This window comes from Silurus aristotelis, assembly GCF_946808225.1.
Source record: "Silurus aristotelis genome assembly, chromosome: 9".
NCBI classification, from domain to species: domain Eukaryota; kingdom Metazoa; phylum Chordata; class Actinopteri; order Siluriformes; family Siluridae; genus Silurus; species Silurus aristotelis.
This window is the reverse complement of record NC_139582.1, coordinates 20,022,286-20,045,017: the sequence shown is the minus strand read 5'-3', so window position 1 is coordinate 20,045,017 and position 22,732 is coordinate 20,022,286. Positions and strand designations below refer to the sequence as shown.

At 37.8% G+C, this 22,732-nt stretch overlaps 2 protein-coding genes across 6 annotated transcripts in view; both read right to left on the bottom strand.

Moving 5' to 3' along the window:
- pals1a (protein associated with LIN7 1, MAGUK p55 family member a) overlaps positions 1–1,098 on the bottom strand; it is a 16,327-nt gene extending 15,229 nt beyond the window's left edge. The window contains exon 1 of one of the 2 annotated variants that reach the window (XM_083550461.1): positions 955–1,098. The gene's annotated coding sequence lies outside the window, so the exon portion shown is untranslated. The remainder of the gene's footprint in view (positions 1–954) is intronic. The other variant, XM_083550463.1, reaches the window with a different exon arrangement.
- An 8,066-nt stretch (positions 1,099–9,164) lies between these two features.
- LOC310731080 (gephyrin-like) overlaps positions 9,165–22,732 on the bottom strand; it is a 39,839-nt gene continuing 26,271 nt past the window's right edge. For 2 of the 4 annotated variants that reach the window (XM_083550444.1, XM_083550445.1), the window contains 7 exons: positions 21,095–21,168; positions 20,942–21,006; positions 14,631–14,738; positions 14,100–14,123; positions 10,180–10,283; positions 9,985–10,081; positions 9,165–9,899 (listed from right to left, as the gene is read on the bottom strand). In XM_083550444.1, the coding sequence (XP_083406570.1) occupies positions 9,766–9,899; positions 9,985–10,081; positions 10,180–10,283; positions 14,100–14,123; positions 14,631–14,738; positions 20,942–21,006; positions 21,095–21,168 (606 nt within the window). In that variant the 3' untranslated portion in view covers positions 9,165–9,765. The remainder of the gene's footprint in view (positions 9,900–9,984; positions 10,082–10,179; positions 10,284–14,099; positions 14,124–14,630; positions 14,739–20,941; positions 21,007–21,094; positions 21,169–22,732) is intronic. The other 2 variants (XM_083550446.1, XM_083550447.1) reach the window with 1 other exon arrangement.

The window sequence follows — 22,732 nt, the reverse complement described above, 5'->3', positions numbered from 1 at the left end:
TTGGGTTCTTTGATAAAAGAATGGTGGAGTTTTCCTGCATGTTTGGGGCTGCATTTCTGAAATCGAGTCTGTCTGCAATTACATTAGGAGACAGAAGGATTTGAGGCAGCAGACATCCACAGAAGATCCACGGTTGGGTCTCTAAGATGTGTGGAACGACCTATCGGCTAAGTTTCTTCAAAAACTGAGAAGAAATGATGCTCTTTTGCAGGCCATGTGCGGTCACACCAAACATTGATTCGATTTGGATTTGTTTATTTTCTTTCCATTTGGTTTATTGATAAAAGGATAAACTTTTTTTTTTTTTACACCTGCTGAAAACATTTGCACTGTTGTTATATGTATAGATCTCATTATCTGATAATAAATAAGCTCAAAAAAGTTCAAAAGTTTATCATAAATAAGCTCAAAAGTGGATGAACCCTGAAGCCCAGAGAGAAGCAGCTGACACTGTAGTCTATACTGAAGGTCTTCACGACCCGTTAGAACTGGATTTAGACCGGACCTGGCTTCCAGACTAAACCAAAACCCCCCACACACACTCCTAAAGTCATTAATAGAATTTAATCATTCTTTCTCATACATGTAGTTTGTATTTTTTGTGTCAATTTCATGTTTTTCCATCACTCGCAAACTTTTCCTCGCAACAGGTTGCTTTACTAGCCGCTAGCTAGCAGGGGTTCTGTTAGCGCCGCGACTTCCTACCAAAACAAAAACTACTCGTTATCCGTAACATCTCAGGTAAACCAGTCCCTTAAAACTAAACATAAAATATAAATAAAAGTAAAAGCACCTCTTCAGCTTTCGGAATAAGTACAAGTCGGTTTCTCACAGGAGTCTGAGCTCGAACAAGAGCTAACACGCTAACTACTCAGGCGCTTAGCAACCTGTTGCTCCCCCTAAAAAAAACACTTTACGGTCAATTAAAAGGAAAATAAATTATTCATTGGTTACCTTTTATTTGAGGAGTGATTTTCAGAGTTTCAAGGATAAAAAGTGGAGAATGTGTGTCAGTTCTTCACGGACAATGTAAAGATAATCCGGGACGGTGACGACATACTGTGAGAAGAAAACATGAGTAATGAAGGAGTTTCCAATGAAGCGACTCTACAGCGACATTACTGGCTCCGTCTCGGAATTGCAGCATGCACTCTGCGGCGCGACCACTAGATGGCAGTATAACGGACACCGCGCGATCTGTTTAAACTGGCCACAGCGTCTGTATTTTCAGTTCCTTGAGACATTTTTGTCTGTTCTAAATGTACCTTAAATTAATACTTTTCAAGTTTTTAAAACTTTAATCAAGAGCATGGACAAATACCGAAGTTGTATGCAATTGTATGCTTATTATTAGTGAAACCAAACTCAACATAGAGCATGAAGACCAGACATGTTTCAAAGGTCAAAAATGTTTGTTTTTTTCAAAGATCTTATAAATTTAGGACACATAAAAAAAAGAACATCAAAATAACACAGGTTCCCACTTCTCTTTCTTTGCACATAGCCAGTTGCTCAGACAAGCCTGTTTATAAAAAATACACTTGCAAATGTTTGAAAGTAATTATGGTGTTTTATATTACGTGAATGATCGGAACTTTGGTTATGTTTCCACACGGACGGTTTTAATTGCCAGATGTGCACACCATGGTGGATTTGGTGCTTGATTTGAGACTTAGTGCGTCAGTAAAACAAATGTTAAGTGATTAAAAAAAGATTTTTCTGAGTAAAGAAAGGACATCGTGAATAAATGTGTTGCGTTGAAGGTTTTAATTTCACCTCTTTCAAATTTATTTATATATATTTAAACAAAAATGGTCAAACAGAAATGCATGCTGGCTTTACAGCCATTTAAAAAAATTTTAAGTGTGCATCATCTTCTAAATTCTTACACTAAATTAGAGGGGCATGTAATGCTTCAATCTGCAGTAACAAATGCGTACATAATGTGGAAATTATTATTGTTAATAAGTGAGTCATTGCGATTGAATGAATCAACCGTTTAAATGACTCACTTGCAATACTGTACTTACTATTGCTCAGAGACGCAAAACATTGCATTTGTTCGGAATGATTTTTACTGGCGAAATAATGCAAAACCAGAAAATGTGGTGTCTGAAACATAATTCTCTTAATATTACATTTTTGGGGTTTTTTTTAACTGTGATATAAAATTAATATCACAACAATCGTGCTGATTTTTGAAGAAAAAAATCCACTTTCCACATAATATGGATTATATAACTACATGAAAAATTATAAATATACACTTTTTTTGCTCCCATATCTTGAATTTTGTGTTCATTGTGAATGTATTTTAATAAACTAAATCATGCAGCGAAAGAACGCATTCTAAATGCACACACGTTGGTGTGTTTTGTTTGGGTTTTGCGATATACTCGATAATATCAACAATTACGGTATTATCAAAGACGATATGCATCATACACAACTAGTGCCAAATGCTGTAAATGTAATAAAAAATGTCATTAGAGCAAAAAGAAAAAAAAACAAACAAAAATTAAACAAACTGGAAGAATTGACCGTTGAAAAGCTAAGAAATTTAACTGCATATAAAACACACCTAATAAAGCGAGTGTGGTTCAAAGCACTTTAATAAAGCAAAGTTACACACTGCTTGTTACACATTGGCAGATTTTTCTCTGGGTGTGTTTTGGCCACCAGATGTCCTCATTGTTCATGATGGCGTCCAGTGTCTGCTAATTGATATCACCGCCACCTGTGTGTAATTTTCCTCAATGCATATGTGTGTGTAAGTTGCTCATATTCTTGAGCAGCACTGTGATATTGAGAAAAATGTAAAAGGTAATCTGTTTCTGAAAAATTATTGAAATTTTTTTTTTCTCAGGCATCAATAAAGTTTGGTCGGGTATACGTGGTTGTTTCCAGGACAGGAAGAGTGGTCCTTGTGGTATACTGTATTTGTAATAACTAAATTAATACGTCCATCATATAATATGCATACGGGTATTATTATATACACATTATAGTATTGCATTAAACTGGTCCATGGTGCAAAAAGGATAAGGGACTGCTGACACTTACTTGTTTATTGCAGATTTGACTTCTCTGTCTCCTAAACTCTTCTTTCTCTTTCCTTCCGGCACAGTTAACACGTTTTAAAGACGGAAAGAGAGAGATGTTTAAGATCGTTTGGTCATGTGCAGAGGAGGGACATGAGGTACATTAGTAGGAAAATGCCAAGAAGAATGCTTCCTTTAATATACTTTCTTTATTTCTTCCTTTATTCTTTCCATCTTTTCCATCCCTCCTCTCCTTTATTTCCTTTCCTTTTTTCTTTCTCCCCGGCACAAGTAGGGCGTTTTGTAGACATAGTGAGGGACGTGTGATTGAGATGGGTTGGACATGTGCAGAGGAGGAAGGAAGACATGTAGGTAGTTGGTTTGAAAGAGGCAGATGTAGAGGACAGGGGGGTATGAGGACAGATGATCCGCTGTGGTGTCCCCTAAAGAGAGCAGCTGATAGAAAAAGAGGCAAATGCCACTCATTTATACAACTGAGCATTTAAGGGTCAAGGGCCCAGGAATGAGAACGTGCTGGTTTTGGGATTTGAACTCTCAAACTTTTCATCAGCATCTTAACCATTGAGTTACCACTTCCCTATAACAGTAATAAGCCTCACAGTGCAAAAAGGGACTTCCACCATGTATTGGCATTTTATTGTCTCCCTCCATTCTTTTCATTCTTTTCACCCTTCCTTCCTTCCTTTCACCCTTCCTTCCTTCCTTTCACCCTTCCTTCCTTCCTTTCACCCTTCCTTCCTTCCTTTCACCCTTCCTTCCTTCCTTTCACCCTTCCTTCCTTCCTTCCTTCCTTCCTTCCTTCTCCTCCATCTTTATTTCCTTTTTTTTCTTTCCATCTCTCCTTTTTTTTCTTTTCCTCCCTCCTTTCCATCCCTCATTTTACCTGTCCCTTTTTCTTTCTTTTCCTACATTTTTCATCTTTCCTTCCTTCCTTCCTATCTTTTTCCATCGATCAATTTTTCTTTCGTTTCCTCCCTCCCTTTCTTTCTTTTCTACCTTTCCTCGCCCCTATTTTCTTTCTTTCTATCCCTTCCTCTCTCTCTCTCCATCTTTTTTTTTCTTTCTTTCTCCCTCTCCTCCATTTCCCATCCCTTCCTTTCTTTTTTCCTACCTTCCCTCACTCCCTCTTTCTTTCCATCCCTCCCTCCATCTTTTTCTTTACTCCTTTCTCTCTCTCCTCCCTTCCTTACATCCCACCCTCTTGTTTCCACTTCCATTTCTTTTTTTTCCCTACCTTCCCTCAATCCCTCTTTCTTTATTTGCCTCCCTTCCTTACTTCCCCTCAGTTTGTTCCTGTCCCAGCCTCCTTCATTTCTGTCCTTCCTGATCACTACCACGTCTCTATAACTATAGTAAGCCGCAGGGTGTAAAAAGGGTCTTCCGCCATGTACTGGCATTTTATTTACACTGTAACAACAGAGCCCAGTGAAAACACATTTAGAAACAAAAGACCGGTAATTCAGCCACCTCACAAAGTTTATTTTAAAAAGAGGAACTGACCCACATTTTTTACATAATGATTTTAATTATAAGTTTTAATATCCTTACAGAAAACCTTTTTTTTTTTTTTTTTTTTTTTTATCGTACAGGGATTTTCTCCTCATTGCTTCAATATTTCCAGAGTGTTTGTCACATACTATATATATACACATCATTAGCATATTTGACTGTACATTTTTGTGTATTTCTGTAAAAACACTGTCAGCTCTTAAATAAGCTGCATCCTCTTTTTAAAGCCAAACGAATACATTTCCAGCCTTACAAGCTTCCAAGAGCGAGTCAAAATGAGTTAAGGAAGTTTCTCAACCTGGGGAGCCAAAAATATAGCCCCGACCACCCGAACCCTATTAATCCAGAACTCAAAAATACACAGAATCAACTGATTTGCTGAATCAGGATTTAAGGAACCACAGGAAAAATGGACTGATAGAAGTGAGATTTGATTATGAAGGCATACTAGACAGAATAAAGTCACAGTAAGAGGATAAAAACATCGGTTTCTGACTTTGGAAAAAGGTCTGCATCGCTCAGTAGCACCCCTCCCCCCCCAACACACACACACACACACACACACACACACACACACACACACACACACACACACACACACACACACACACACACACTTTTTTTTTCAGATTTCAGAACCACAAAACCTCCTCAGTAATCTGGGCTTTTGGAATTGTGCCATAAACACAGTGGTTTTGTGCAGCTTTGATATACCGTAAAGCATACAGTGTATAGTAAAGGCAGAAGTCCACCTTCCTCAGTCCACCTTGAGGAAATCGTAGTGTGATTTTGCATCTCGACGAAACTAAACCAGACTGTGATTGGATTTCGCCTCCCAAAAGTGAGTGCACCCCTCGTATTCCAGCAACCGCTTTAGTAGATCTTCTCAAGGGACAATACTATAGAAATGAAACTTGGATATATTTTAGAGTATTTTTTACTGTCCAACATACAGCCATCACTGTCTAAACAGCTGGCAACAAACGTGAGTACACCCTAAGCGATAACAGCTGTACGTCGCTTAAACATGCAAGGCCACACGTCCAATTCGTCATCTTCATGTTTTTGTCTGCTTGACAGCACCAAACGAATTTGTGTATCTTGCTTTGTGTTCAATTCTCTCAATGACCGCTGGATGTTCAACATGGAACCTCATGGCCAAAGACTATCTGAGGATTTGAGAATTAGAATTGTTGCTCTCCACAAAGACAGCCCAGGCTATAAGAAGATCGCTAACACCCTAAAACTGAGGTACAGTACAGTATCCAGGTTCATACAGAGGTTTTACAAGACGGGTTTTACTCGGAAGGGCCATTCAAAAAAAGTTGTAATGAGGGGTGTACTTACTTTTGTGAGCTCCCCTCTCCCCACATACCATTTCTGCTAATTTTGCATTATTTGTGGAATAATAATATGGATATGTTGTCCTTGGCTTATTCCTAAAAATACCAGACAAGGACAAGATGAGGTCTCTGAACATAATATATAAGGAGCATTTACAGTGAGGTACATCAGTATCAGTATCAACCTCACCTTTTGGAAGCCCCTGAATGGATCTGAAATTACGATTTAATAGAGTTGTTGCATGGATCAAGAATTACTACCATTTTTACACAGTCCGTCCATTTTCTCAGGCTCAAAACTAATCAGAAATTTTTTTTTTTTTTTTTTAATAATTTTTTTTTTTTTTATTTATATTTTTTACCCGTGATCTTGACATGGACGAGCCGCTGTGGTAACCGGTTGTTTTCTCTTGATCTCGAGCATCATTATTCTCGTGATCTCCCTAGCGTTTTGAATCTTGTCACAAAAAAAAAAAAAAAAAAGGTTGATATCGCAAAAACACAAGTTATGTCGTAGTAATGAGAAAACAACTTTTATGTCAAGATCACGCTAAAACGTTTGTTACGCCGAGATCACAAGAAAATTACGTGATGATCACCAGGAAAACATGAAAAAATTATAAGAAATTGAATGCATGGCATCTTAGAACTTCCATAGTTTCCCCTTTATTTCATGACTAATGTGGAAGATGCCAACCACTAAATACACTCAAGGTCAGAAAGACTTTTAAGGCTAAGATGATTAGCCCTAAAAATAAATGAATAAATGGACCAAGCTGAAGAGTTAATGCAATTTTTTGGAAACACATTCCAAATTGTGTTGGTATATGAAGGAAAAATTGAGTCAGTTAAAAAAAAAAAAAAAAAATCAAGACTAACAGTATGAACACTGGCTGTATATCACACAAGTAAAAGAGTCTTAGTAATAGAACTGGCTTTGTAACCCCAATAATGTTCTTGCAACCAGGCCATTTTGTGCTGCTTGGATGCCTTTTAGCCTCTTAAAGCCTTTTCAGGTGATTCTTTTATTCCACAATATCCCTGGGTGTGTCTTATTCAATGGCAGCCAATGACAAATTTAGTTTTGACGAGGCAAATACTTTTTCACACAGGCCCAGGTGGTGTTGGATATTTTATTGATTTTTTTCCTCCTCAACAAAATTGTCCTGTATTCAATATAGTTTGAAGATCCGTAACAATTTACTGGCGCAAACATGCAAATCTAGAAGAAATAAAACACGCTGCTGGTCAGAAGTTCCATGTTATTCTGATTTCCTTTTGCTTGGAAAAGAACGTCTGGGAATTATGACTTATAGAATGGTGTCGTAAATAACTAATAGAACTGGAAACTGATGCCCGGGTCCTTTTTATCCTCTATCACGTCTGTTCCAACAGCACTGTGATCGCTAATCCAGCTTTCTCGGTACAGGTGTGGCGAAATAAAATCGAAAGTCTCTGAGCGACAATTTCTCTCGTTTTAAATTGACCTGAAATAGGTAGCAATTATTGATTCGTTCGGAATCGTTCGATATCAAATGCTTAGTAAATTGATAAATGTTAGAAATGGCTTCTAACTAGAACAATCTAATTGCAAAAGGCCAAAATCTTGATCACTTCAGGCACTTGGAACACACCGTGTGAGTGTGTGTTTATATTTGTTAAAATTTGCCCTGTCTATGAGAATTATATCTACAGGCTTAACAAGTTCATCATCCAGGGTTAAAAAATAAATAAATTGTTTTCTCACTTAATAGCTATTCTTTGACATGGTATTAATGCTACGTAAAATTTTATATTTTATATTTATAAATAATAAGAAAAAAGAAATCTAAGATTACGAGAATAAAGTCGGAATATTTTTCGAATATACGCTTTTATTCTCGTACTGCTATGACTTTAATCTTTTTTTATATACACAAACAATACCACAGTAGAATTCCACCATTGCACTCAGAACAGCCTCAATTCCTCATTGCAAATATTTCACAAAAGTTTCTTTGAGATTTTGTTCACGTTTATGTTGCGAAATCTCCGGTTCCACCACATCGCAAACGTTCTCTACTCAGATCTGGTGACTGCGGAAGCCAATGACCTCATCGCGATTTTTACTGGAACCGGTTTGAGACGACTTGCGCTCTGGGACGCGTGATCGTGCCGGAAATAGCAGTTATAAGATCAGATGTGACCGTAAAGGGATGATCAGAGAGAGAGAGAAACATGTTTTATATCAATTACATAATATAAGAATTTTAAAAATAGACCCAAAAACGAAAAAATATTTCCAGGATATTTGTGGGTTACAATGCTTGAAGTATAGAGGCTGTTGTTTGTGTGTAGTTTGTAGACACCTGGCCATGAGATTATGTGCTTTTTGAGCAGCCCATTCCACATTTACTCTCCATTTGCGGTTAAAGTGACCTCCACTCTCTTGAGATGATGTTCCACTAGATTTTAAAGTGCGCTTGTGGAGATTTGTGCTCAATTAGACGAAAGGGCGTTGGTAAAGTCAGCTACTGATGTAGGTGAGGTGAGGAGGCCTGGGGTGCGGTCAGCGTTCTAATTCATCCCAGAGGGTTGAAGTCAGAGCTCTATAGCAGTAGATCTTCTGCTCCAATCCATTTAAAGCATATCTTAATGGAGAATGCACAGGTTTGGGTCTCCTAGTGGAAATGAAGAGAAAAAACTACTGCATTCAAAGATGCTGAATACAAGTTTGCCTTAAACTTTGTGGGAAGTTTGGGGAAAATTTAGTACTTTTGCCCATATAGTGCATGTAAGAAATGACACCTGATTTGGACACCCTATCATATATGTGGTTCTTTCCAAAACTGTGGATAAGTTGAAAGATTTCAAGTAAAAAATCTAACGTTACAATTTAGCTTCACTGAACTAACGAGCCCAAACGTATTCTTTAAACACGCAGAGCTCCTCAACCTCCTCGAACACTTTGCGATGAACTAGAATTCCCCAGGCCTTCCCGCCCATTAGCACTAATCCTCTGGAGCCTGGATCGGCAAATACCCACCACCACGTTCCAAGATGTACGGGTAAGCCTTCGCAAAAGAATGAATGGGTTTCGGGCTCAATCTGGAACGGGAACATCTGGCAAAAGCGCATATGGCTGGCTGTCAAACCTTCTGCCATGTTCTGTGTATGCATATGAATACGCATACATACATACACACACACACACAGCACTGATAATCTTTCAACGTTGCTGTAATGAACAATAAAACAAAGATGAATCGTGTTTTTATCTTTTCCATCATTAATGTAATTTAGCAGCCAAAACAAATTGGAAAATTCAAATGGAAATATATTAGGAAAAAAAAAAAGAACAATTATTGCGATAATCTAGTGGGACAGGTGGGTACGCGCTCTTAGAAAATGGATTGAATTATCCTTTACAAAGTGTGTAAGGGATGCCGAAAGTTGCAGTATTTTACAATAGCTGTGCCATGAAACACTGAGAAAGCCGTTATTAACAAGTGGAGACAATGGGGGTTTTGTTACCCAGAAAACTGATCAAAAGGAAAGGAAGAATGTTTTCTATGAGTCAACCATGAAACCGAAATGAAATGAGCTGCTGGAACGTCTGCAAAGATGCTTTTAAATTTTATGTTACGTTGTGTGAACGCTTACAACACCAGGTTCTTGCTAACTTTTTTTGTTCCCCCCCAAACACATTTCCATTGACATGATTTGATCGTTTGCGATGAGAATACTTCGGTAACTTTTGTCCAAATAGGGGGGAAAAAAAATCAAATAAAAATAACTGTGCCGTTGCATATTACAATATAATAAATGATATGTGGACATGCACCACATTTCTCTTTTCTGCTTTGATTTCATCATAGCCGCCCTATGACCATCACGTCCACCACCTCGCCTTTGTGCAGCTCCACGTATTGCTCTGTCTTAGGAGGCAACATCAGAAGGCCGTTGGCACTGCGCATGCTCATTAGGCGACTACTCATTTGATTTCCTGAGCGGAAAGAAAAAAAAAAAGACACAACGTGTCAAGTGTGGAAAAAACATCACCGCAAAAATGAACCGGAATTCACGGATACCTGTACTCTGTGCCCAAGGCAGGGGTTCCTGATGATGCCAGGTCAGTACACAGCGGTGGTACTCCGGACGCGGGTCCAGCTTAACGTCACAGGACAGCTATGGAGAGAAGACCGAAAAACGGATGAAATGACAATGCAAGACAAAATACGTCTTCTTTCAAAAAGTGCCAGCGCTCTATGAGAGCAAGTGCATACCCTGGCTTTGATGATTGTTGGCCTTGGGTCCAGGATGCCCTGCATTTTTCTCAGTGCAGGAATAACAAAGAGATTGCAGGTGACAACTGCTGACACTGGGTTACCTAAGGGGGGGTGGGGGGGGGGGGGGGGGGGGGGTGGAGAGACGGTGAAGTTAAAAAGGGGGAAAGTTAAACCACCTGCTGTTTCTTTTGTGGAGATGTTTTTGTGTGTGTGTGTGTGTGTGTGTGTGTGTGTGTATGTGTGTATAAGGGAAATGGTCTGGGGCAGGGGGAAGAACCTGCAATTCCTATGTTGGACAAGATTTATAGTGAGCTACAGAAATACTGGCAAAAATCAAGCCCTTTGTGTTTAATCAGAATTCAAATGGAATTACTTTGATTTTAGTTGTATATAAATATATCTCGATACAATGTCTGGCAAACAAACAAACAAACAAAAAATGCCTTAAAAGTCATCAGATTCACTATGATAAGGTTCAGACCAGCTCTTTTTCTTTGCAAAGCTCTTGATATTGTTCCCTGGTGCACCTTTGCTTGCTGGTGATTTTTGTTCTCTCTGTGGCTGTGTCTTTATATAATTATAATTAATAATGAATATTTTTATATTTATTTTCATAACAGTATGATTCAATACTGTTTTTTTTTGTAATAAAGTTCAGTATACTTTACATGGAGTGTTATGGATGTTTAGTTTTATATCGGATGATTAATCGGTTATAATAAAGTACGATCCAACCTAGATATCGATATCAGTTAAACCCACCTCTATAAATGAGTGCTTAAGTGAGGCATAAGTAAGTAAATGTTTTGATTTCAATAGCAATAAATATGAGAAGATTCCATTATTTTAATAGGTTATATATCCCTTGAAAAGTAACGCTCATTTATCTGTATGGTGTATAATAAAATAAACTAATCTAGCATTATTTAAAATCATAATATAATCTTCACAATAATACTGGTAGTCACTCCGGCCCATGTGATTTTCTGTTACAGACCGACCCGTACTACCATTAAAGAAAGGAACAATTATGTGGCCTTCAATGAAAAAAGTTTGGGGACCCCCCTGGTCTAAGCAGGCAGAGCCTGGATAATAATGATGATATATCTGATGACTCTTAAGGGGGCTATACTTCTGCAAGGCACTGTATATAGTTAGACAAAACCACATCAAAATTATTGGCACCCATGCATTTAGTACTTTGTACAGCCTCATGCATGAATCATTTTGTTTGTTCCCTTCACATCAAAATTCACAGCATTCCTGGAGTCTCCTGGAGAATAAATTAATGAAAAGACTACCGTTCCTTCGTGCACTACAGATTATTCGAAGTCTACACACTGTTAAAATGGAAGGTTTTTGTTATTATACAGCATTGCCATTAGTGTAATTATTCTAATCAACCACAATTAGTGGCGAAATCATCATCTGTTTCTCCACTATAGAACACCATGGAGCCCAATGCCAACGAGTGCAGAAATTAAGCACAACTTTCTTTTTTTCTTAACGCCATGCCAGCTTGTATGGCTATTCATGGCAAAATCTTTAATGTTTATAAATTTACAACTAAATAAGCTGTTTAAGATAACTTTTAAAAACCTTTTTAAAAAGTCTCAACAGAATAAAAAGTTTCTTAAAGTGGTATACGTACTAAAATCCATCAAAATATGCTTAATGGCAATTGGATTTTGACAGGATGGACATTTTCTCCTGATAAGAATGATTTTGATTGTTCTATCCGGTGCACAGATATTAAACCGACTAATGATTACTCTCTGCATGAAAAATCTTTCATTCTTCATATATCTAGGTGATGGAGTAGAATGGCTAGATGGAAGCCCTTTAATTCAGAAAAGCCCAAATAAATCACCCCAGTCCATGTGACAAAACATGGTTTGATAAAATAAATACCAAAAGGTAGGTGTGTTCCAATAAAAAGCAGATCGCCATATGATTACTATCCCAATAGTGCAGCATGGTGGTGGCTAGAGGTTTACCGATAGCAAGGTTGGATCGCACTTATTGATAACTGATCAATTAACCGAGTTTTTAAAATGGATTCTGGAAAAAATAATAAAAAATAAACATAAGGTGAAATAGTACTGAACTTTATTACAAAAATAAAAATACAGTACTGAATCATATAAATGTGCTAAATAAAATAAATATGAATATATGAATGATTTGAATAAATACTGAGGAAAATAAAAGACATGCATTCAAACTGAAAGAAAAAGTAACACTCCAAATAAATAATAACAGTTACATCCAAAATTAATAATAAAATGAATGATAATAATAAAAATAATTAAAAAAGGCACTTCAAATAAATTGCAAACAGTAAAACAATAAGTTGTAAAATGCGACCCGGAAAAACTATTGGTATGGATTTTTGCTAATAGCCATCAATTCCAGCAATCAACCATCAGTGGTGATTAATCTGCAAAAACGATGAATCGGTCAACCTCTAATTTTGAATCGGGCCAAAATTTAACCCAACGGTGACCCTTGAGACTTGGCAGAATGTTCATTAGATCCGCTCAGATCAATTTGCCAAATTTTACTTATTTTTCCACTGGTTCTATTGGCTGCAAATACACTGTAAGTAGATCTTTCCAATATATACAAAACAATAAAGAGCCCCCTGATGAACATACTAAAGATTTTGTAATGATAGCTGAAGACTAGCTGTGTGAAATGCCTGCTAAAATCTACTCAATGCCCCTCCTTTCAGCCACAAAACTAGACCTCAAGGATTCCACAACACAGATGTTTTACCATGTTCAATAGGAAGTATTTTCTTTCCAATAAATTATTTCTAGAGGTCGAGCGATAGTGAATTTAGATACTGATAGCTAGGTTAGATCATACTTAACGATAACCAATTAATCAACCGATAGTTTTTAAAATAGATACTGGATTAAAAACAAAAAAGAAAAACACACCATGAAAAATATTGCTGAACTTTTCAACTACAAATTAAAAATAAATGTAATTTCATTGCTCTGGACTTTGTTAAGAAATTTAAAGTTGGTCATTTTAAACATGGCTGTTTGGATTTATGTGCAATGCTTAACCCTTGTTTACCATTGTTACCATTGTATTATTAATTTGTTAATTTCAGCATTTTCTTAAACATTTTTTCAATTAATACAATTTTCATGTTATTGTTTAACTGTTAATGCACTGTGATCTAACATGAATGAGGTACAGCACGCAGTCTAGTTTGTCAAAACAAACATCACATATCGTCAGTGATTCGCCTGTAGATGCTGCTATTGTACTGAATAACAACAGCAACCCGGAAAAACTATGGGTATGTTAGTCGATAGTTCTTGCAGTCAACTATCGATGTTGATCAATTGGCAAAACCGGCAAATCCTACCTCCATTATCTAGAGTCGTAATTATCACTCTTTTGCATAAGATCAAGACAGACCTGGCAGCCTGAAAGCTGATCATATAGGGCACAGCGGGTTACTTTGCCTCAGGAGAATTATGGCCTGTTCACCCAGACCAAATCCTGTGGGGTGCCCAGCTGCATAAGCAAAATACATAAAAATAAACTCTCCATCATTAACTTGATTCTCTCTGAAGTACCCCTAAATATGTTCTGGACCTTGCGTACGTAAAGAATGATTTGCATTCGCCGAAAACTTCAGAAACAAGTTATCAAAGTTCTCATATGGATCCCATAAGGAAAAAGTGGGTGAAAAAATTAGAAAACTCATGTGTGTCTTCCTGGTTAATTATCACAAATAATCATAATCAGTTTTGAAAATCATTTTTCCCAAGGGTGCCAATAATTCTGGAAGTGATTGTACGTTTGCAGGTTTGGTGGATAGAGAACTAGATTATGTGAGCACCCAGAATTAAGTGGAGTGGTGGGTGAGAGTGTTCAAGGTGTGAAATCATTACCCTCAGGAACACCTTTGTACAAAGCTGTTTAAGGAAAGGAGAGGAGAACAGAAAAAAAAAAGAGGAGAAGAAAAGAGAAGACAGAGAAAGAAGGAAAGAGAAGAGGAGAGGACAGTAAAGTTCCAGATATACAGCAGCTGTAGATCATTAAGCATGGCAGACTACTGGCAATTACAACATAGCAACACAAAACTGACACAAACTGCAACACCACTACACAATCACAGACTTGCTACCAAAAGCTTCACTCTCAGAAAACAGAACACAAAAAATATAAACACAACAAAACAGCAAGTTCGTTTTTTTTTCTGTTCGGTCTCAGTTTACCGTGACTACTCCAAACAGCAGCGAACCAGAATACACCAATATTCTTTAAGCTACGTGTAGAAAAACGGTTCAACCTTAAAAATGCGACATTGGAAATTTCGATTTCTAGTGCACGCCAATTTTGTATTTTCTTTTGGTTTTCAGATTGTTGTAAACTGTATTTCCGTTTTCTGAGCAGGGGGGTGCAAATGGGCAGGTCCTTACTTCTGCGCGGGGGAGGAGATACAGGAAGCCTGCTTGCCTCGCTGTCGCTCAAGGGCATGGCCTCAAGTAGAGTCACCCCTGTGCCTGTGTCTCTGTAGGTGAAATTACCTTTGACAGGGGGCATATAGAAACAAATGCCAGTCACCATTGTCTGCCTGGGCGAGAGTGGCACAGACAGAGAAGGAAAACTACAAGAACTGGCCAATGAATGGTCAATGAAAGCTGCCAGGCAAAAAGAGGCGGAGGAAGGAAGAGGGCTTAGATTGATGTGATTACAGGAAGGGCTGTGCTAATTATAATAAGAAAAAGTACATTTGGAGGTCTGGTATGGATATATATAAAATATATATAGTACGCGGTGGTATCAAAAAGTTTCGAGACTAGTTTTGTAACACACCAACAGATGGCAGCGCAAGAGTGCATACACGGTCACAGGTAGCACCGAACTTTATAAGACAGTGTGCCAAAAGACATCTTCCTGTGTAGACGGGGAGCTGTGCAACTGGTGCTATTTTGGTTACGTGCGTTACCATGGTTCAAACAAAGAATAAACCCAAAATTCTGCGTGAAAGTGGGCAAATCTACCACTGATAGGTTAGACATGATTCGGCAAGTTTACGGCGATGCTGCAGCGAGTCGTTCGAGGTGTTTTGAGTGCCACGGGCGCTTCAAGAGCGGAAGAACATCACAGGAAGATTTTTTCTCGAGCTCAATTCTTGAAAACGCTAAAACCATTCGGCAACTTGTGCATGATGATCGCCAGTGATCTTCACAGTCTAAGAGCCAATCACCTCCATGACCATAAAAGCAGAGGCAGGTCTGCATGCTAATCATCTTTTTCCGACATTCGTGGCATTGAGCATCGAGAATTAATCGTTAAGGGCCAGACTGTCAATAGCGAGTTCTACTGGCAGATTTTATAGCAACTGAAATTTGCTGAAAGTGACCAGATCTGTGGCGCGCTAGTCTTGAAACTTTTTGATACCACCTCATATTTAAAAATAGCTAGAATTAACCTTTACATGGTTTCTACAAATCTCTGTATCTCCCATATGCTTTCATTTGGAAGTGACTGAAAACTACTTCATGTGTTTGCATCATTTTCATACTCAAAAACGTTCAGTAACCCCCCCCCCCCACCATATACACAATGGATAAAGAAAGGTCCACACACACTTGCTAAAATGACAGGATTTTAAATATGAATATATATGTACTGTACATACAGCGATAATTAGCAGTTATTATAGCAGTTATTAAAACCAACCTAATACTGAGAATAATATTGACATATTCCTCCACATAGTGGAGACGCCCTGACCCAGTCGTCTAGACGTCACAATTTGGATCATTTCGAAGTTCCTTGGACTCTTAAGCGTGTTCAGCCTCCAAAACTTCAAGAACTGACTTCACAATAAATCCCAGTCTTTCGCATGTGCCAGGATAACGAGATAATCCCCTCAGCTATCAGCGGCTTTAATATTATGGCTGATCAATATACATGTACATACACAATTACAGACGTACAACAATGAACAAATATATGTTCTTTTACTCTTTTTTTTTTTTAAATACAAATTTTGTCTTAGATCCTTATTTTCTTCTGCATCTTTGATCACTAAAACATTGGCAATTTCCAGATTTAATAGCAGAATTAAATCTCACAATAGATTGATGTCAGCACTAAGGGTGTAACGGTACACAAAATTTCCTCAGTTTTGAAGTCATGGTTCGGTTAACTTTTGTACGGTTAGGGGGAAGGAACGCAAAACATAAAATTGATTGTCATTTCTTCTTCTTCTTATTGTTAATATTTGTGATCAGCATTTGAACACATGAAACAATTTGAATCAAATTGCCTGCTTGGTTAAATAATATACATTGCATAAACCAGTGCACTCTTAGTGCCGGCCCCAAGCCCGGATAATTGGGGAGGGTTGCGTTAAGAAGGGCATCCAGCGTAAAAACATGTGCCAAATCAAATATGCGGATCACAAACCAGAATTACATACGGTCGAGGCCCGGGTTACCAACAAACGCCACACGTATTGTTAACCAACAGGGTACTGGTGGAAATTGGGCTACTGTTGGCTGAAGGAGGAGAAGGAGAGGAGGAAGACGTCTACAGAGACAGCAGGAAAATGAGTGTAGGAGGGTGGAGGTTAGAGTGGGCACTTTAAATGTTGGTACTATGACTGGTAAAGAGAGAGAGAGAGCTGATATGATGGAGAGGAGAAAGGTAGATATGTTGTGTGTTCAGGAGACCAAGTGGAAAGGGAGTAAGACCAGGAACATTGGAGGTGGATTTAAACTGTTCTTTCATGGTGTGGATGGAAAGAGAAATGGTGTAGGGGTGATTCTGAAGGAAGAGTACAGTAAGAGTGTAGTGAAGGTGAAGAGAGTTTCTGATAGAGTGATGATTGTGAAGCTGGAAGTTGAAGGCGTGATGATAAATGTTATCAGTGCTTATGCTCCACAAGTCGGCTGTGAGATGGAGGAGAAGGAAAAATTGTGGAGTGAGTTGGATGAAGTGGTACAATCTGAACGATTGGTGATTGGGCCAGATTCTAATGGGCATGTTGATAACGTGAACAGAGGTGATGATGAGGTGATTGGTAGGTATGATCTTAAAAAGAGGAATGTAGATGGTGATAGATTTTGTTAAAAGAATGAAAATGGCAGTGGTAAATACTTATTTTAAGAAGGAGGAGCATAGAGTGGAGGAAGGTGCACACAGTTGAACTATGTTCTTTGTAGACGATGCCACTTGAAAGAGACTGTAAGGTGTTGGTAGGGAACAGTGTAGCAAGACAGAATCGAATGGTGGTCCGTAGGATGGCTGAAGAAGAAGAGAGGGAGAGCGAGAACTGAAAAAAGAAGAAGTTGGTGGAAGGTGGAAACTGAAGTAGGAAGACTGTAGTGTGAGATTCAGGGAAGAGGTCAGACAGAGCACGTGGTGATGAAGAGGTGCTGGATGATTGGTCAACTAGTTCAGAAGTGATAAGGGAGACAGCTATGAAGGTACTTGGTGTGACATCTGTAAATAGAAAGGAAGACAAAGAGATGTGCAGGATACATCTTGCAGTGAAATGAAAAGCTGAATAAAAAGAACTTCGTGGTTAGCGGGTTCGCTAGCGCTATGGATTCTTTAGCTTTTTCATGCATGCGCAAAACAAATCTCATTTGCAGAGTGACACTGCGCTAACTGTAGTGGTTTTTCATTTATTTATTTATACCCCTGCCATTCTTGTGCATGTTAAAAAATACCTGAAAAAATGCGTTCAAAGTGCGAGTAGGAGACTAAACAAACTGGCGGTCCGCCGCTTTATATGTCAATGAGGGAACCCAGATTTTAACTATGTTCCACACGTAAAAAGGATTGCGTTTGGTACACTTGTGTACCGAACTGAAAGCCCTGCACCGAAAAATCTTGGTACGAATACATGTACCGTTACACCCCCAGTCAGTACAGAAGGTATTTTATCACATTATTGAGACCACAGTACAGACAAAAACACAATGCTAGCTGTGAAGGACTTCCTGTGAAACACAGAAACAGCGGGTCAATATCGAGATAAGGTGCCTTTGGTGTACTTATTGTAGTAACTATAGTTATGACAGCAAGGAGTCAATACGTAATATTGATTAAATATCTTTGCTGATACTGTAAAGACTTTTTATGGAACAGAATACGTAACTGGAGTGGAGTTGAATAAAAGAACACCTATTTAACATAATACTACTACTTTCGGCTTTCATTAGGGGTCACACACACCCTTATCCTCTACATCTGCCTCTTTCAATATTTTACATAATTAGAGATAGTATTTAAAATATTCATTATAGATTTGCAAAAAAGTTTAGGTTTAAACAAGAAGCAAGAAATTGAGGTGAAGTCACATTGTAAATCCTAGCTTTCTTTTGTACTACACTAATAAAGTTTGTGGACACCTAAATCTAACACTTTAATCTGAGAAAACTCCAATCTTCTGGGAAGCCTTTCCAATAGCAATGCTGCTGTGGAGGTTCGTGCCTAATTCCGTCACTAGTGCATTACTGAGAGAAGGCTCTGACGATAAGTGAGGAGGCCTAATGTGCAGTTTAAGTGTATATCTGAATATCTCAAATCAAATCGAAAGAGTACGCCAGTTTCTGAAACACTCAGGTTGTGTTGCGTCTAAATCAGCGATTATTGCTGCTCATCAATCTGGGAGGGGTTATAAGGCCATCGCCAAACAAATTTATATTAAACACTAACAACGATTATAATGGAGGGCTTTCAAGATAGTTACCAAATATGAGGAAAAGCCCATCATTGTCTGACCTACATGTGTCTGTAAGAAGATTAAATGTCCGACTTTACGAAAGCGTGGCTTGAAAAAGTCCTTTTCACCTGAAAAGAATACGGCTCTATGACTTGCAAGATGGCCCCTAAACAAATAACATTTCTGGAACAATATTGTTGGACTCATTAGACCAAAGTGGAGACGTCTGGTCATCACGCACAGCGCCCCCCATATCCCACGGCTCAATTGAAGGGAAATCCTAAAAATCCTAAAACAAATTCTAACACACATTCTGAAGAATTGTGTGCTGCACAGAGGAATGTAGAAGGTGATAGATTTTGTTAAAAGAATGAAGGTCCAAATTTAAAAACAATTCAGAAAAGTCAACATACTGAGTTGATTCACAAAAGAAAAAGTGTTTTCCCTTGTCAGTAATTCTGGACATGTTTCTGGAGTGGTCTACATTCTATTTACCAAGAGCCTTAAAAAATAAAAAATAAAATGGAAAATGAATAAAAATCAAATAAATCTGAGTAAATAACATTTCAATAAAACCTCAAAGGCACCTTATAATGGAATTATGCACCACAGACTATGGAAACGTTTATAAAAGTGTAGATCTTTCACACCGGTGTTGACTGTGCAGCATTGAAGAAACGTTTGGAAGGCGTCTTAGTGTTACAGCATTTCTCGAGTCCATGACGGTTGCATAGTATTGTATACACGTTGGCTTTAGAAAGTATTTAGACCCCATAACTTGTGTGCTATAGATTCAATTCGGTTCTTTTCATTTCCATAACAATCCACACATGAAAAAAACCCATAATGTAAAAGCAAAAACAAGAAATGGGATAAATATTAAAAACTGAAATCTTTCATTTAGCCAAGTATTCAGACCATTTATTGTGTCCACTAGGGTTAATAGATAGTAATAAGACTTAAGAAGAACATACATGGACCTCTAGTAAGAACCTACACAGGGCTCCAGACTGTGACTAAAATGGTCGAAAAAAAATATTAATTTGCGAGTAATATTTTTGCCTGGATCACCTGCGACCGTATAAGTTTACACATTATGACCGCAAAATCTGCACGTTATGACTTTTTATGTGCGTGTTCTGTGAGGAATGGCCTAATGCATATTTACTAAAAATAACTAAAATTACTAAGATAACTAAAAATATCAGACTTTTCAAACGTTCTCCATCTCTGTCCAACACTTCTGCTGATGACAAACATGTTAGTAAAAAAGCAGGCTGCAGTTGTGCCAACGTTGGTGAGAGGGAAAACGACAGAGACAATGAGGACCATCTTTCTATGTCAGTCAGTAAAACATAAAAAAAAAAAAAGTGCCAAAAGACATTTGAAAACGTCTTAGATTTTCAGTAGTGAGGTATGACCATGAGACGCAGAAAATGTTTTGCAGCTTTTCGCAGAAATTGCGAAGAGACAGATAGTCAAAAGCATAAAAAAATGCTCGATCACATAATGGCGCATTAATTAGCATAATGGCACATTTAAAATTACATTTTTTAAATTGTGTGGCAATTAAAAAGATCATTTGGCAACTTTGGTTTTTCCTCACAGGAGCCAGTAGCTCCTTAACTGATTTTTTGTCTGGAGCCCTGCTACATGTTCATCATTGTTAATTGTGTACGATACAATCCCGAGCCTGACAGAGCCAATAGGAATGCGAGATGATCACAAATTCACACTTGTACTATCGGCCTCAACAAAACTAATAGCTTTAATAGTTGCCGGCAAAGTAATACTTTTATAGTCTTGTGGATTGATTCAAATCTGAGAAAACTGTCTCTGCATTTCATTATGGATTTTTTTTTTTGTGTGTGAGGAAACATCAAGCTTATCAGTGTCCAGTGCAGAAAACTGTAAGGAATGACTGATTACTTTCGGAACTCAGTTTTAGATTTTTTCAACGAGTATTTACATTAAAGCCATGGCTAAGACACTGAAACTGCACACTTTACTTAAGAACTTCACATCGATCGGTAAATGAGCGCATACCTGGCAGAGCAAAGATGAGCTTCCTTGTGCCATTGATGTCCACGGTGGCGAATGTAGTGGGAAAACTAAAAAGAAAAAAGAGTGTGTGACCTTATAAAAAGGCATATGCTTCGTGGAATCTTGCCATTGCGGATTTGTTTGTCTTGTTCTCACCCTGGCTTCATAAACACTCGACCAAAGTGGATTTGGGCATGGAGGTCGATGTCCAGAACCTGTTTCAAGTAATCCTGATGGAGAAAGATAAAAAAACAAAAACAAAACACAGATACATAATTGATACTGATAATAATAATAATTACTATTGTGTAAGGATGTGCGATATGAGGATCGAAAAGATAGCTCAATATTTTTATTGGGTTTTATCAATAAGGATAATTAGACGATATTTTGCCGAGTGTGTTATTGGGCTGATACCTTAAAGACTACTGTGGACCACCTAAAACTTTAGACATTTTCAATATTCTGTGTGATGGTCAGTTCACTGCAGTGACAAAGATGAATCTTTTCCAATATGTTGAAATTGATTTTTACTTTTTGAAATGTTTTTACCATCATTATGTTCATTTTGACTGTTACAGAGCAAATGAAATCCGTATCAACTAAAATCAAAATTCATCTTTGCAATGCAGAGGGAACAGAAGCTGCATCTGAAGTAGCATCTCGATGTATTTACACACTTTTAATGCGGCTCAGAGGGACATGTAATGCTTTAACCTGCAGTTACAAATGCATCATTTGCATGATATTTCAAACAAAACATTGAATACTGATATTTTTTTTTATTATATATTTAAAACAAAAAAAAAAAAAAAGAGAGAGAGAGAGAGAGAGAGAGAGAGAGAGAGAGAGAGAGAGAGAGAGAGAGAGAGAGAGAGAGAGAGAAGACACTATATTTCCAAAAGTATTGGGTCACATGGTCATAAGTACGGTATGTGATTTTTGAGCATTTTACATTAAGTCCCAATTTGCTCTTATAATTCCCTCAACTCTTCTGGGAAGATGGTCCACTAGATTTTGGAGTGTGCTTATGGATATTTGTGTTCATCAGCCACAAGGGTATTACGAAAGGCAGGTACTGATGTAGGTGAGGTGAGGAGGCCTGGGGTGCAGTCAGCGTTTCAATTCATCCCATAAGTGTTTAGTAGGGATGAGATCAGAGCTCTATAGCAGGCCATTTAGGATCTTTCTCTCCAAAGCATGTAAACCAGATCTTCAAAGAGCTCACTTTCTGCACAGGGGCATTGCCATGCTGAAACAGGTTTCAAGTTCAAGTGAATGCAAATTTTTATTATAGCGCATCTAAAGACGTCCTGTACAATTGTGTGCCTTCAGGTTTGTGGTAACAGTTTGGGAAAAAACACATATAGCTGGAAAGAACAGGTGACCCAATACTTTTGGAAATATAGTGTACTTCAAATATAAAATAAAAAACGCCAGTAAGTCACGGTTAATTGGGGAGTTTAAATGATTCGGTTCAATGGCAATGACTCACTATTTCTCAGAGACGCAAAACAGTGACATTTTTGCTGGTAATTTATGGGGCCAACGTAAAATGCAAGTCTCTTAATATTAATTTCTTGTTTATTGAACTATTGTATGAAATGAACATCACATTTGTAATCATGCTGAAAAGAAAAAAGCCACTTCTCATGCTATTAATTAACTATGAAATTATATAAATGTATATATTTTCTGCCCCAAAATCTTGAATTTTATCAGCATTACAATAATCATAATATTCCAAGATATGGGGCAGAAAATGTATACATTTATATAATTTCATACTGGGTT